We start from the raw sequence: 15,654 nt of genomic DNA, 5'->3' as shown, positions 1-15,654 counted from the left end.
CCTGACTTAGCCCACACAATGTCTGCTGTGTGGATCAAGCAGTCATTTGAAAGAGTAAGAACATTTCAGCGAGACAACTCAAAGGCAAAATCCATTAACGCCAAGGTAATAGAGTTCATTGCCCTTGAAAATCAACCGTTCTCTGTCGTGGGTGATGTTGGCTTTCGCCGACTGGTCGAGCACCGGTACACACTACCAAGTGCGTTTTTTTTCAGATGTTGCCCTACCAGAGTTGCACAGTAATAGCGTCACTGCTATTAGCTTCACGACATACATACTATGGAACGCCGTTTGGGTCTTTGCGTGTCAAAAAAGATACAGTAGCACTGTCAAAGCTGTACAAAAAAGTCTGCAAACACCAGCCACGAATGATGCGTTTACAATACCGCGTTGGTAATAAAGCATCATTTGTTCAACCGCAAAGTCCACTTGTGCCAAATCTTTGTGGCTAGCTTCACATAGATGGGTCCGACCACCATTAATCAAATAAGAACTGTCTTATGAATTAGGGTTATTTTAGATGACACATATAATAAGCTAGCTAACTATAGCTACTTAAACAAATTGTCGTTTGGATATGTTTTTGGAGAAGAACATTGTTTGCATCCATGAGCTAGCTAGCTTTAAAATAAAAAATTATGACCAGCACCGTAAGCGCGCGAGACAACTTTACCAGCATCATAGCATATGTATCGATGAATCATTGTGACATGAGTGAGTGTAATAACTACTTTAAAAAATTAATGTGACGTGCAGTCATTCATGTCCTGATTGGTCAACAAGCTTATTTGACAGGTCAAATAGTGTTATTTGACGTGTATAGTTTTTTGACACGCAAAGACTCAAACGGCGTTCCATTTGTTCCACTGAACAAGTGAACAAAGAAACAGTACAGCAAGTAAGTGAAAGAAATGGGTTTTGAATATGTTTTACTGGTAATGGCGACATGCGTAAATGCCAACAAAATAACCTTTTGCTCTGTGTGTGTGTGACCTTAACTAGACAAGTCAGTTAAGAACAAATTATTATTTACAATGACGGCCCGAGTGACACTGGGCCAATTGTGCGCCACCTTATGGGAGTCCCAATCATGGCCAGATGTGATACGGCCTGGATTCGAACCAGGGACTGTTACGCCTCTTGCACTGAGATGCAGTGCCTTAGACCACAGCGTTCATGTGTGTGTTAACTATTTAACTGTACTATAACGCTTTAAAGGTCGCTAAAATATCGGTATCAGACAAAAATGTCATATCGGTCCATCACTAGTTACAACCTTATTCTAAAATGTATTAATTTGTTTTTCGCCCTCATCCATCTACACACAATACCCCATAATGACAACGCAAAAACAGTTTTTTTGAATTTTGGGAAAATGTATTACAAATAAACTGAAATATCACATTTATATAATCAGACCCTTTACTATAGTTTGTTGATGCACCTTTGGCAACGATTACAACTTTGAGTCTTCTTGGGTATGATGCCATAAGCTTTGCACACCTGTATTTGTGGAGTTTCTCCCATTCTCTACAGATCCTTTCAAGCTCTGTAAGGTTGGATGGAGGGCGTTGCTGCTGTCATGGCAATTTCCTGTATTACCAAATGAGGAGAGTTAACAAACCACACACCAGTCAGAGTTATACTTAAACTTCATCTTTAATAGTATGAGCTTTACAATAGCCCTTTGACTTTCAACAACTCACTATCTATAATGAATTGTTGAGAGTCCCAACATAATGGCAACTGAGATCTTTTATAGCAAAGATACACCCCTCTCAACTTACATGACGAACCACAGATCTTTGGAACTCTTCACAAAGGGCCTTTTACTTGAGAAAGGAGTATCCCTTAGCCAGATTGCATTCACTATAAATTATTGATCAGTTTGGTCTCTAAAACGAGGTTCTAATCTCGTTCTTGGTACTTCATAGTACCAAAACATTACATCATCTAAGGCATAACTCAATTGTCAACTCTATATACTCCCATCTCAAGTAAACCCCCCTTTCTCCCCACTTCTGGACAAGCTTACTGAAGGGAGTGACTTGCGCACAGACATTGTGGAGTCAATTATTTGGTTCCCCCCTTAATTATGCCATCCCTTCACATGGTTTAACAGATACATTCACATATGAAGACAATGTTCCATCCTGTCCTCTTCCCTTTCTGATATTCTGCATAGCACCAGAGACATGTAAAAGACAAGCCTGACCTATCCCCTCTCTGGGCCACAAATGACTGAGCCCCAGCTTAGAAAAAAGTGCAACTGCCAACACTATAGTCCAAAAGGATACATTCTAATGACAAGTATCTCACATAAGCATATTAGATCAATAAAACATTGTATTTATCTATGTTACCCAACTAATTCTGATTCCTCTGCCACACTGCACAACTATTTTAAGTTATCTCCAGAGATGTCCGCTCGAGTTCAAGTCCGGGCTCTGGCTGGGCCACTCAAGGACATTCAGAGACTTGTCCTGAAGCCACTCCTGTGTTGTCTTGGCTGTTGTGGAAAATCACATATCAACCTCATGCTTTCCTAAATCTGCACAGCCAACTAATTGCCTTCTACACACTATCTGCTGACTGCCACGTATACAAAAAGGATGTGCTTCTCTATATAAGCTGAGAACCGACACTTCGTTGAGCTTTCAACTATGCAGTGTTGCGTGGATGGGTGATAATCAATTTTTGCACATCTTTATAATAGTTTTTAAAAGTATCTGCAGTTTCTCTCGTCTTATAGAATTGCTATCATAGTGCTTAGGGTCGTTGTCCTGTTGGAAGGTGAACCTTCACCCCAGTCTGAGTTTCTGAGCTCTGGAGCAGGTTTTCATCAAGGATATCTCTGTATTTTGCTCCGTTCATCTTTCCGTTGATCCTTACTAGTCTCCCAGTCCCTGCCGCTGATAAACACCCGCATGGCACGAGGCTGCCACCCATGCTTCACCGTAATGATGGTATTAGCCAGGTGATGAGAGGTGCATGATTGCCTCCAGACATGTCACTTGGCATTCAGGCCAAAGAGTTCATTCTTGGTTTCATCAGACCTGAGAATCTTGTTTCTCATTGTCTGAGAGTCTTAGGTGCATTTTGGCAAGCTCCAAGCGGTCTGTCGTGTGCCTTTTTATTGATGAATGGCTTCCGTCTGGCCACTCATAAAGACCTGATTGGTGGAGTTCTGCAAAGATGGTTGTCCTTCTGGAAGGTTCTCCCATCTCCACAGAGGAACTCTGGGGCTCTGTCAGAGTGACCATCGGATTCTTGGTAACCTTCCTGACCAAGGCCTTTCTCCTACAATTGCTTAGTTCTAGCTCTAGGAAGAGCCTTGGTGGTTCCACACTTCTTCCATTTTAATAATGATGGAGGCCACTGAGTTCTTGGGGACCTTTAATGCTGCAGAAATATTATGGTACCCTTCCCCAGATCTGTGCCTCGATACAATCCTGTCTCGGAGCTCTACGGCCAATTCCTTCGACCTCATAGCTTGGTTTTTGCTCTGACATGCACTGTCAACTGTTCAATTTTGAGTCTCATAGCAAATAGTCTGACTACTAATGTAAATAAACTTTCTGTTTATTTAAATTTTTTATTTGTAATACATTTGCAAAAATGTCAACCTTTTTCTGGTTTGTTATTATGGGGTATTGTGTGTAGATTGAGTGTTAATGTATTCAATTTTAGACATAATAAAAATTGAAGGGGTCTGAATACTTTCCAAATGCACTGTAGTGGGCATGTTTGGAATGTCAATTCCCAGCCCTAATATTGACAATCAGTAGACTAAATGTATTTTTTATTTTTTTTGCCAGGTTCTCTGCAGTTGGATAATGGATAACTGTTTTTCATTATCTGGTTGTTTCTGGTATGCTTTCAGAATGTGAGAATGTTAGCTACTTTAGCATCAAGCCTGACGGGCTCTAGCAGAAGGGTGGTTTCTTAGATGTCTTGATGTGCGACCCTTTGTTCCCGTGTGTCGGTGTGTGTGTGTGCAATTTACCCTCTGTGTGTATGTCCTGATGTGGGACGCCCTGTTGCTGTGTGTTTTGGCAGGGATTGAACGTCAGGCCCCGGAATAATGCCCAGCTGGGGCGGGACGGCATGCGGAGGAAAGACTGGCACGACTACGATGCAATTAGGAGAGACGCTACTCGCTCTGGTAGGACAGAACTAGAAGATATTTTACCTGACATTAAGTCCAGGTACTTTCACGGTCTGTCAGAGAAAAGCAGATGGTTGGCGCAAGGCATTTTGTCCCTAGTCTTCCTCAAACAGCATCATTGCACTCTTGTCTGTTCTCTCGGTGTGTGTGTGTGTAGGTAACGGCGAGCAGGGGAAGCCTTTTCCGCTGACCGACGCTGACCGGGTAGACCAGGCCTACAGGGAGAATGGGTTCAACATCTACGTTAGCGATAGGATCTCCCTCAATCGCTCTGTCGCAGACATCCGGCACCCAAAGTGAGTGTCTTTTTCGCTTTTTATTACTCCACTTGTCAACTCACACATTCCTCCCTAAAGATGAGTATAGTTTAGTCACAGTTGTTTCACATTCTCCTGATGATGCATAAGCAAAATAACTATGAGCATTATGTGTAAGGTGTTTTTCTCCTAATGGCTTGGTGTAATTTGTATTTCATTCCTATTTGAAGATGTAGCTACTTTCCTTATAAGCCAATGAGTGAAAGGGGACTATGCTTTAGCTTTAATCATGCATTTAGCTTTCTTTCAAATCGCTGTTGGGTCAGTGCCATGAATCCTCTTAGACCAGTTTTCCCAGTATTTTGTATGTCTCTGACATATGAACACAGTTTTGCCCAGAGGACATACTTGTCGGACTCTTCACCTCTTCCCTACTTACTCACTCTTCTCTCTAAACTCTGTCACTTTTCTCTTCATGTCCTTTACAAAGAAAGGAGCTGTCAATTGGGACCTTGAATTGCATTTACCTTAACAATTCAGCAGGAGTCTGATCTTCGATTCCTCGTTCCCTGCTCTTTCCTTTCCCTGTTCTATGTCTATGAGGACAATTACAAAACCCTAACCAATACTCTGACCTTCTATTCCCCAGCTATGTTTTCAATGGGGAATCAATTGTGACCGACCGGCTCGATTCGGTTTTATGTGGCAAAATTAGAAATGGTGTTTTTTCTTGGGATAGAAGTAGAGACTTGTAGCTAGAAAATTGTATATCATACACTACAGTTGAGGAACAATGGGAAAGTAATTCTGCTTTGAGAGTTGATAAACGTGTAACCCCATGTTTGAGAAAATGGCATTGAATATTTTGGTACACGTACTGGAGAGCTCTTTGTCCATTCAGCATGTTCACACCCGCTTAAGCCTTAGCTGCACCTATCTTTGTAATGATTCACACACATGACGTCAGAAGCCTGGTGGTCCAAAATAGCATAAATAAACCCATCTGTTGGAAAATGTTTTTAGTATATGTCAATCTAGCAACCCAGGCAACTAAAAGCAACTTTCTAAAACATTTTTGGTTCATTTCTAGCTAATGTTAAGCTAGCTGGCTAGCCAGTTCAAATAATGACCACACCATATAGGTAACAATGTCTTAACTTGAGCTAATTTGTATTCATTATTACAGGAAAATAAACATGCATCAAGATTACAAGTCAATGGCAAGCTAATTATAGGAAATAGCTTACGATTGAGTGTGACAAAATAAAAGCAGGGCATTCTACTGGAGATTTTTAGAACTTGGACACTTTCTTGTTGGCCTAACATTATAACATAATTTGACTTTGGTGCAGGTCATGTTTTAATTCACATTACTGTCTCTGTTAAACACACATTACATCAAATAAAATCGAAGTTTATTTGTCACATGCACAGGATAAAGGTGTACATAGTACAGTGAAATGGTACCTTGCATAGTGGAGTCTTTTAAGACGTGTAGCTAGCTAGCTAGCTAAGCAATGACCCATAATCCCAACTCATGATGTTATTACCTAGCATGAATCTGCAGGTAGCTAACCAACTAGATTCAATGTGTTAGCTAGCTAACATTAGGCTATAACAAGCCATGCATATGGCTCTGAGATACGAATAAAATTACTACACAGATTGTACACAACTTTAGCTAGCTAACAGCACACTTAAACTTGCAATGAAAACAATTTGCTGACAAAATTGGAAACGTATAATATCTGAAAATGTTGCTAGCTAGACTAACCTGTATACATGGATGAACGCTTCTCCCTCTGTCACGGATGCCATGGTTACTCTTAGTTTGAAGATGTAATCCGTTATACAATGGCCTTCTGTGTTCTCTTTACGACTCCCTCTGCACATTTGCAATCAAATGCCTGATTTTTGTCCATATCCTTAGCTATAAAAACATCCCCATAGCATGGTGCTGCCACCACCATGCTTCACTGTAGGGATGGTACCATGTTTCCTCCAGACGTGACGCTTGGCATTCAGGCCAGAGTTCAAACTTCTTTCATTTCAGAATGAGGCCACTGTTTTCTTGGGGACCTTCAATGCCTCGACACAATCCTGTCTCGTAGCTTTACGGACAATTCTTTCGACTTGATGGCTTGGTTTTTGCTCTGACATGCGCTGTCAACTGTGGGACCTTATATAGACAGGTGTGTGCCTTTCCAAATCATATCCAATCAATGGAATGTAACACAGGTGGACTCCTAGTTGTAGAAACATCTCAAGGATGATCAATGGAAACAGGATGCGCCTCAGATCAATTTTGAGTCTCAAAGCAAAGGGTCTCAATACTTCTGTAAATAAGGTTTTTGTTTTTTTGTTTTTCATACATTTTCTAAAAAGCTGTTTTTCAGTTTAATTATAGGGTATTGTGTGTTGATGGATGAGGATAAAAAATATTGAATCCATTTTAGAATAAGGCTGTAATGTACCAAAATGTGGAAGGCCAGAGGTCGGAATACTTTCCGAATGCACTGTATAATGAATTGTCACTGCCAGTAGAGAATAGCATGTTCCCTAAGCTGTTCCAGGGTGTGTGTTGTCTGGGTCTTAGTATCCAGGGCCTTGTGGTTTCCTCTGGGTACATTTCCCCGAGCCTTTTTTCAGTGAATAGAGCCTCTGAGGAACAGGCTGTTGCTATTCAGTGCTCTAGCAGTCTCCCTTGGAGCAGCCCGTTGATGTTCCTACAGCTATGGGAATCACAGGTTGGCCACATGGGTCCCTTAACTCCCTCTGATCTGCCTCATTAGTTTAATAAAGTGTAATGAAGCGGCAGCTTATTGCCGGCCTGCCTTCGCTGTCACTCTTCCGGGCTCTTTGTGCTTTGTGGCTGGCATCTCACTTTTACTTTTTTTTAAAATATATATTTGTCATTTTTTCCCCCTCTTCTACTCCCTCTCTCAATCCTTTGTAGCCCTGCTAATGAGCCTGTGTAGTCTGGTTAGGGAGTAATTGGTTTCTCTTTCTCAATCTCTCTCTCTCAGCTCTTTCTGTCTACGTGAAAAAGTGAAGGATGATGAGGCTGTGGCAGAAGCTTGGCCTTCCAACGGCTGAAGTGACACCCAACTGTCACAGTCCCTGTCGTTCTGTGTCAGTTAGACCAATCAGCTGGCCACATCTGCTCGCCAATACCCAATCGGTGGCCCTGTCTGCCCTGGAGGCCCACACTCGCTTGGTGATTGGCATGTTGTCACCGCCAGAGGCGTGGAGCGGATATCTGATCTTGACACATTCGATTTGTTGATGTTTGCGCTGCGACAGAATTCCAATGAAGGAAGCCACATAATTCCACAGGGTGTAATACAATGCCAGGAAATGTGGGTGGGTTGGAAATTGGTTTGAGCAACACAAGTCTGTCTCAGTTGTCTCTGTTTTACGACAAATTAGATTTGGGCTTGTGCTCTGCTCTAGCACTCATTCCACTCATGAACCAGAGACTGGCAGTGCTTATTCTGCCCCATCAAAGCACTTTCATTATCTGCAATTATTACTTCAATATACAGTAGTAATCATATTATATAATATCGCAATATACTTGCTGTGTATCATGGTGTCCAGTGACAATTATGGGTCATGAATAATAGGCCTACATGATAATACTAAAGTCTGTCATAAAGCATCTGTCCATATAATGTTATTCATTGTGATCTTAAATCAAATCAAACTTTATTTCAAAGTGCTTAGCAAATAAAATAATACAATTTGAGAAAGCACACTTTGCTATAAATGGACAAGAATAAAATTTAAGAAACCACTTAAAATTGTAAAACAATAGTACATGAGAGGCTATTGTATAAAATATATATATATATATATATATATATATATATATATATATATATATATATATATATACTGAACGTGTAAAGTGTTGGTCCCATGTTTCATGAGCTGAAATAAAAGATCCCAGAAATGTTCCATACTCACAAACTTATTTCTATCAAATTTTGTGCAAAATTTTGTTTATATCCCTTAGTGAGCATTTCTCCTTTGCCAAGATAATCCATACTCCTGACAGATGTGGCATATCAAGAAACTGATTTAAACAGCATGATCATTACACAGGTGCACCTTGTGCTGGGAACAATAAAAGGCCACTCTAAAATGTGCAGTATTGTCACACAACACAATGCCACACGTTTTGAATGAGTGTGCAATTGGCATGCTGCAGGAATGTCCACCAGAGCTGTTGCCAGAGAATTGAATGTTAATTTCTCTACCATAGGCTGCTGCCAATGTCATTTTAGAGAATTTGGCAGTATGTCCAAATGGCCCCACAACTGCAGACCATACTTAACCATGCCAGCCCAGGACCTCCACATCTGGCTTCTTCACCTGAAGGTGGGGCAAAAAAGTATCGTCAGCCACCAATTGTGCAAGTTCTCCCACTTAAAAATATGAGAGGCCTGTCATTTTCATCATAGGTACACTTCAACTATGACAGACAAAATGAGAAAAAAAATCCAGAAAATTTCATTGTATGATTTCTAATGAATTTATTTGCAAATTATGGTGGAAAATAAGTATTTGGTCAATAACAAAAGTTTATCTCAATACTTCGTTATATACCCTTTGTTGGCAATGAGAGGTCAAATATTTTCTGTAAGTCTTCACAAGGTTTTCACACACTGTTGCTGGTATTTTGGCCCATTTCTCCATGCAGATCTCCTCTAGAGCAGTGATGTTTTGGGGCTGTTGCTGGGCAACACGGACTTTCAACTCCCTCCAAAGATTTTCTATGGGGTTGAGATCTGGAGACTGGCTAGGCCACTCCAGGACCTTGAAATGCTTCTTACGAAGCCACTCCTTCGTTGCCCCGGCGGTGTGTTTGGGATCATTGTCATGCTGAAAGACCCAGCCACGTTCCATCTTCAATGCTCTTGCTGATGGAAGGAGTTTTTCACTCAAAATCTCACGATACATGGCCCCATTCATTCTTTCCTTTACACGGATCAGTCGTCCTGGTCCCTTTGCAGAAAAACAGCCCCAAAGCATGATGTTTCCACCCCCATGCTTCACAGTAGGTATGGTGTTCTTTGGATGCAACTCAGCATTCTTTGTCCTCCAAACAAGAGGTGAGTTTTTACCAAAAAGTTATATTTTGGTTTCATCTGACCATATGACATTCTCCCAATCTTCTTCTGGATCATCCAAATACTCTCTAGCAAACTTCAGACTGGCCTGGACATGTACTGGCTTAAGCAGGGGGACACGTCTGGCACTGCAGGATTTGAGTCCCTGGCGGCGTAGTGTGTTACTGATGGTAGGCTTTGTTACTTTGGTCCCAGCTCTCTGCAGGTCATTCACTAGGTCCCCCCCGTGTGTTTCTGGGATTTTTGCTCACCGTTCTTGTGATCATTTTGACCCCACGGGGTGAGATCTTGCTTGGAGCCCCAGATCGAGGGAGATTATCAGTGGTCTTGTATGTCTTCCATTTCCTAATAATTTCTCCCACAGTTGATTTCTTCAAACCAAGCTGCTTACTTATTGCAGATTCAGTCTTCCCAGCCTGGTGCAGGTCTACAATTTTGTTTCTGGTGTCCTTTGACAGCTCTTTGGTCTTGGCCATATTGGAGTTTGGAGTGTGACTGTTTGAGGTTGTGGACAGGTGTCTTTTATACTGATAACAAGTTCAAACAGGTGCCATTAATACAGGTAACAAGTGGAGGACAGTGGAGCCTCTTAAAGAAGAAGTTACAGGTCTGTGAGAGCCAGAAATCTTGCTTGTTTGTAGGTGACCAAATACTTATTTTCCACCATAATCTGCAAACAAATTCATTAAAAATCCTACAATGTGATTTTCTGGATTTTTTTCCCCTCATTTTGTCTGTCATAGTTGAAGTGTACCTATGATGAAAATTACAGGCCTCATCTTTTTAATTGGGAGAACTTGCACAATTGGTGGCTGACTAAATACTTTTTTGCCCCACTGTGTGTGTGTGTGTGTGTGTGTGTGTGTGATATATATATATATATATATCTCCCACTTAAGACACTCCTCCTTCTCTCCAATCCTTACATCTTATGGTTTAACAGGAAAAGAGTAACAAGATGCCAAACACTTATTACTCTCTTCAGGTGACTTGTCCTCACTTCCTGACCTCATCCCCTCCTTCATCTATTCCACAATGTCCATCTGTCTTTCCTGTATCAACATGGTGCTCTGCTCCCGTCTCCCAACACATTCCACAGCTATCTGTCTTTCTACAGAGACCCAGTCTCTCTTACTATACTATGCGTCTGATCTATCGTATCTTTATCAATGTTCAAAATGTGGAATCCAACAATACTCACAAGAAATGTAACCCATTGAGCATGTTTGGGATGCTCTGCATCTACGTGTATAAGCGCATGTTCCAGTTCTTGCCAATTACCAGCAACTTCGCACAGCTATTGAAGAGGAGTGGGACAACCTTCCACAGGCCACAATCAACAGCCTGATCAACTCTATGTGAAGGAGATGTTGTGTTGCATGAGTCAAATGGTGATCACACCAGATACTGACTGGTTTTCTGATCCACACCTAGAGCTGTTACGGTGACTATATTACCACCACACCAGCGAGTCATGATGGCAGTCAAATTCCACATGACTGTTTAGTCAGGTTTAATTAGACTTCTCCAAGCTCTGATGCTGCTGATGGTCATTAGTAGCCTGCACAACGTGCTAAATGCCTGGTACACAGCACTCCATTGTCCCTGTAATCACTCTGACATCATTGATTAGATTTTCAATTACATTTGCAAACACTTGAGAGCTCATGTTGCGCAACATTTCAACAGGCAGTGGCTCGGGTGGTTGTTGTCCTTGATGATCTTTATGGCCTTCCTGTGACGTCGGGTGGTGTAGGTGTCCTGGAGGGCAGGTAGTTTGCCCCCGGTGATACGTTGTGCAGACCTCACTACCCTCTGGAGAGCCTTACGGTTGTGGGCGGAGCAGTTGCCGTACCAGGCGGTGATACAGCCCGACAGGATGCTCTCGATTGTGCATCTGTAGAAGTTTGAGTGCTTTTGGTGACAAGCCAAATTTCTTCAGCCTCCTGAGGTTGAAGCGCCTTCTTCACGATGCTGTCTGTGGGTGGACCAATTCAGTTTGTCTGTGATGTGTATGCCGAGGAACTTAACTTACTGCCCTCTCCACTACTGTTCCATCGATGTGGATAGGGGGGTGTTCCCTCTGCTGTTTCCTGAAGTCCACAATCATCTCCTTAGTTTTGTTGACGTTGAGTGTGAGGTTATTTTCCTGACGCCACACTCCGAGGGCCCTCACCACCTCCCTGTAGGCCGTCTCGTCGTTGTTGGTAATCAAGCCTACCAATGTTGTGTCGTCCGCAAACTTGATGATTGAGTTGGAGGCGTGTGTGGCCACACAGTCGTGGGTGAACAGGGAGCACAGGAGAGGGTTCAGAACGCACCCTTGTGGGTCCCCAGTGTTGAGGATCAGTGGGGTGGAGATGTTGTTGCCTACCCTCACCACCTGGGGGCGGCCCGTCAGGAAGTCCAGTACCCAGTTGCACAGGGTGGGGTCGAGACCCAGGGTCTCGAGCTTGATGACGAGCTTGGAGGGCACTATGGTGTTAAATGCCGAGCTGTAGTCGATGAACAGCATTCTCACATAGGTATTCCTCTTGTCCAGATGGGTTAGGGCAGTGTGCAGTGTGGTTGAGAATGCATCGTCTGTGGACCTATTTGGGCGGTAAGCAAATTGGAGTGGGTCTAGGGTGTCAGGTAGGGTGGAGGTGATATGGTCCTTGACTAGTCTCTCAAAGCACTTCATGATGACGGAAGTGAGTGCTACGGGGCGGTAGTCGTTTAGCTCAGTTACCTTAGCTTTCTTGGGAACAGGAACAATGGTGGCCCTCTTGAAGCATGTGGGAACAACAGACTGGGATTGATTGAATATGTCCGTAAACACACCAGCCAGCTGGTCTGCGCATGCTCAGAGGGCGCGGCTGGGGATGCCGTCTGGGCCTGCAGCCTTGCGAGGGTTGACACGTTTAAATGTTTTCCTCACGTCGGCTGCAGTGAAGGAGAGTCCGCATGTTTTAGTTGCGGGCCGTGTCAGTGGCACTGTATTGTCCTCAAAGCGGGCAAAAAAGTTATTTAGTCTGCCTGGGAGCAAGACATCCTGGTCCGTGACGGGGCTGGTTTTCTTTTTGTAATCCGTGATTGACTGTAGACCCTGCCACATACCTCTTGTGTCTGATCCGTTGAATTGAGATTCTACTTTGTCTCTATACTGACGCTTAGCTTGTTTGATTGCCTTGCGGAGGGAATAGTTACACTCTTTGTATTCGGTCATGTTTCCGGTCACCTTGCCCTGATTAAAAGCAGTGGTTCGGGCTTTCAGTTTCACGTGAATGTTGCCATCAATCCACGGTTTCTGGTTTGGGAATGTTTTAATCGTTGCTATGGGAACGACATCTTCAACGCACGTTCTAATGAACTCGCTCACCGAATCAGCGTATTCGTCAATGTTGTTGTCTGACGCAATACGAAACATATCCCAGTCCACGTGATGGAAGCAGTCTTGGAGTGTGGAATCAGATTGGTCGGCCCAGCGTTGAACAGACCTCAGCGCGGGAGCTTCTTGTTTTAGTTTCTGTCTGTAGGCAGGGATCAACAAAATGGAGTCTTGGTCAGCTTTTCCGAAAGGAGAGCGGGGCAGGGCCTTATATGCGTCGCGGAAGTTAGAATAGCAATGATCCAAGGTTTTTCCAGCCCTGGTTGTGCAATCGATATGCTGATAAAATTTAGGGAGTCTTGTTTTCAGATTAGCCTTTTTAAAATCCCCAGCTACAATGAATTCAACCTCCGGGAGGAACAATGGCCATTTTACTCAATTGCGCACCAACTCACTCTGAGAGCCCCCACCTATCCACTTACGCACTGTGATCCTTCACGCTCATTTTTCAAAATAAAAGCCTGAAACTATGTCTAAAGACTGACACCTTAGGGAAGCCACAGAAAAAGGAATCTGGTTGATATCCCTTTAAATGAAGGACAGGCACGCATAGGAACACAGAAGTTTCAAAATAAGAGGCCCTTCCTGATTGGATTATCCTCAGGCTTTTGCCTGCAATATCAGTTATGTTATACTCGCAGACAATATGTTTACAGTTTTGGAAAATTTCGAGTTTTCTTTCCTAAACTGTCAATTATATGCATATTCTAGCATCTGGTCATGAGAAATAGGCCGCTTACTTTGGGAACGTTATTTTTCCAAACATAAAAATAAAGCAAATCTACCGATATTCTGCCAACACATCTCTTGTGCTACACGCACATCACAGCAGCCTGGATCATTGCTACTCTCTTCCAGGGTGGCTACATGGCACTCCCCGCCCTCCCTTCGGCAAACCGGATCACACCTCCATTCTGATCCTCCCCACCTATAGGCAGAAACTTAAAACAGGAATCACCTGTGGTTCAACGTTGGTCTGATCAATTGAACTGGGAAATGTTCTGGTCTCCTCTGAGAATAGAATTGACATACACGGACTCATTGACTGGGTTCATCAGGAAGTGCATAGAAGATGGTCCCACAGTGATGATTTAGAACTTATCCAAACCAAAAGCTGTGGATAGATGGCAGCATTCGCGCAAAACTGGAAGTGCGAACGATTAGGAACATGGACGTGTACAAACAGACCAGCTATGCCTTACTTCCGTAATGCAATCTGAGGCAAAACAATAATACAGGGACAAAGTGGAGTCAAAATTCAACGGCTCAGATACGAGACATGTGGCAGGGACTCCAGACAATCACAGATTATAAAGCCAGCCATGTTGTGGACACAAGACGCCTCACTACTGAAAAAAGTATAAACATATTTTACGCCTGCTTCATGGAAAATAACATCAAGCCGCTGACATAGGCCCCTGACGCTCACCGGGAACTGTGTGCTCTCGTTCTCCGTGGCCGACGTGAGGGATGTAATTTAAGCATGTTAACCATAGCAAGGCTTCTGGCCCAGGCAGCATTCCAAGCCGCGTCCTCAGAGCATGTGCAGACCAGCTGGCTGGAGTGTTTACCTACATATTCAATCTCTCCATATCCCAGTCTGTTGTCCCCACTTGCTTCAGGATTTCCACCATTGTTCCTATACCTAAGATAGCAATGGTAACTAAATGACTCGCCCCATAGCACTCACTTTTGTCGTCATGAAGTGATTTGAGAGGATGGTTAAGGACCAAATCACATCCACATTACTCGACACCCTAGACCCTCTCAATTCGCATACCGCCCCAACAGATCCACGAATGATGCAATTGCCATTACACTACCCTATACCACCTGGACGAGAAATACCGATGTCAGAATGCTGTTCATTGACTACAGATAAGCCTTCAACACCATAGTGCCCTTCAAGCTCATCCCCTTTGAGCTCGGGGCCCTGGGTGTGAACCCCTCCCTGTGCAACCGTGTCCTGGACCTCCTGACGGGCCGACACCAAGTTGTGAAGGTAGGCAAAAACACATGCTCAGCCTCGTGCGTGAACAGGGAATACAGGACGTCTCCAATTCAGTCAGAGGTGAGAGCCCTAACTGAGTGGTGCCAGAAAAGTAACCTCTCCCTCAACGTCAAAAAAACGAAGGAGCTAATTGTGGACCTCAGGAGAGCGCACGTCCACATCGACTGGGCCGCAGTGGAGAGGGTCAAAAGCTTCAAGTTCCTCGGCGTGCACATCACTGAACACCTGAAAGGGTCCCTTCAGACAAACAGTGTGGCGAAGAAGACCCAAACACACCTCTTCAATCGCAGGAGGCTAAAGAAATTCTGCTAGGCCCCTAAGACCCTCTGACTTCTACAGATGCACAATTGAGCGCATCCTGTCGGGCTGTATAAATGCCTGGTACGGCAATTGCAACGTCCACAACCACAGGGCTCTTCAGAGGTTGGTACAGTCAGCTCAGTGCATCACCGGGGGCACACTGCCTGTCCTCAAGGATATCTACAGCACCCGGTGTCACAGAAAGGCCAAGAAGATCATCAAGGACCTCAGCCACCCGAGCCATGGCCTGTTTACCCCGCTACCATCTAGAGGGCAAAGATGGTACAGGTGCATCAAAAGTTGGGACCAAAAGACAGATACTGTTTATCTCCAGGCCATCAGTGTTAAACAGTCACCTCTTGTACCCCCAGTACCATGCCCTGAACCTTAGTCACTGTTACAAGCCGGCTACC

General features: G+C 43.6%; 1 protein-coding gene across 1 annotated transcript in view; it reads left to right on the top strand.

The window, feature by feature from the left end:
* LOC110537509 (polypeptide N-acetylgalactosaminyltransferase 10) overlaps positions 1-15,654 on the top strand; it is a 136,926-nt gene that overhangs the window by 34,559 nt on the left and 86,713 nt on the right. Inside the window, exons 2-3 of the mRNA XM_021623602.3 lie at positions 4,060-4,165; positions 4,326-4,464. Of these exons, the coding sequence (XP_021479277.2) occupies positions 4,060-4,165; positions 4,326-4,464 (245 nt within the window). The remainder of the gene's footprint in view (positions 1-4,059; positions 4,166-4,325; positions 4,465-15,654) is intronic.

The sequence above is a fragment of the Oncorhynchus mykiss genome, chromosome 12, assembly GCF_057628025.1.
Source record: "Oncorhynchus mykiss isolate SJ-2025 chromosome 12, ASM5762802v1, whole genome shotgun sequence".
NCBI classification, from domain to species: domain Eukaryota; kingdom Metazoa; phylum Chordata; class Actinopteri; order Salmoniformes; family Salmonidae; genus Oncorhynchus; species Oncorhynchus mykiss.
The sequence above is the reverse complement of the archived record's forward strand: the minus strand, read 5'-3'. Positions and strand labels throughout refer to the sequence as shown.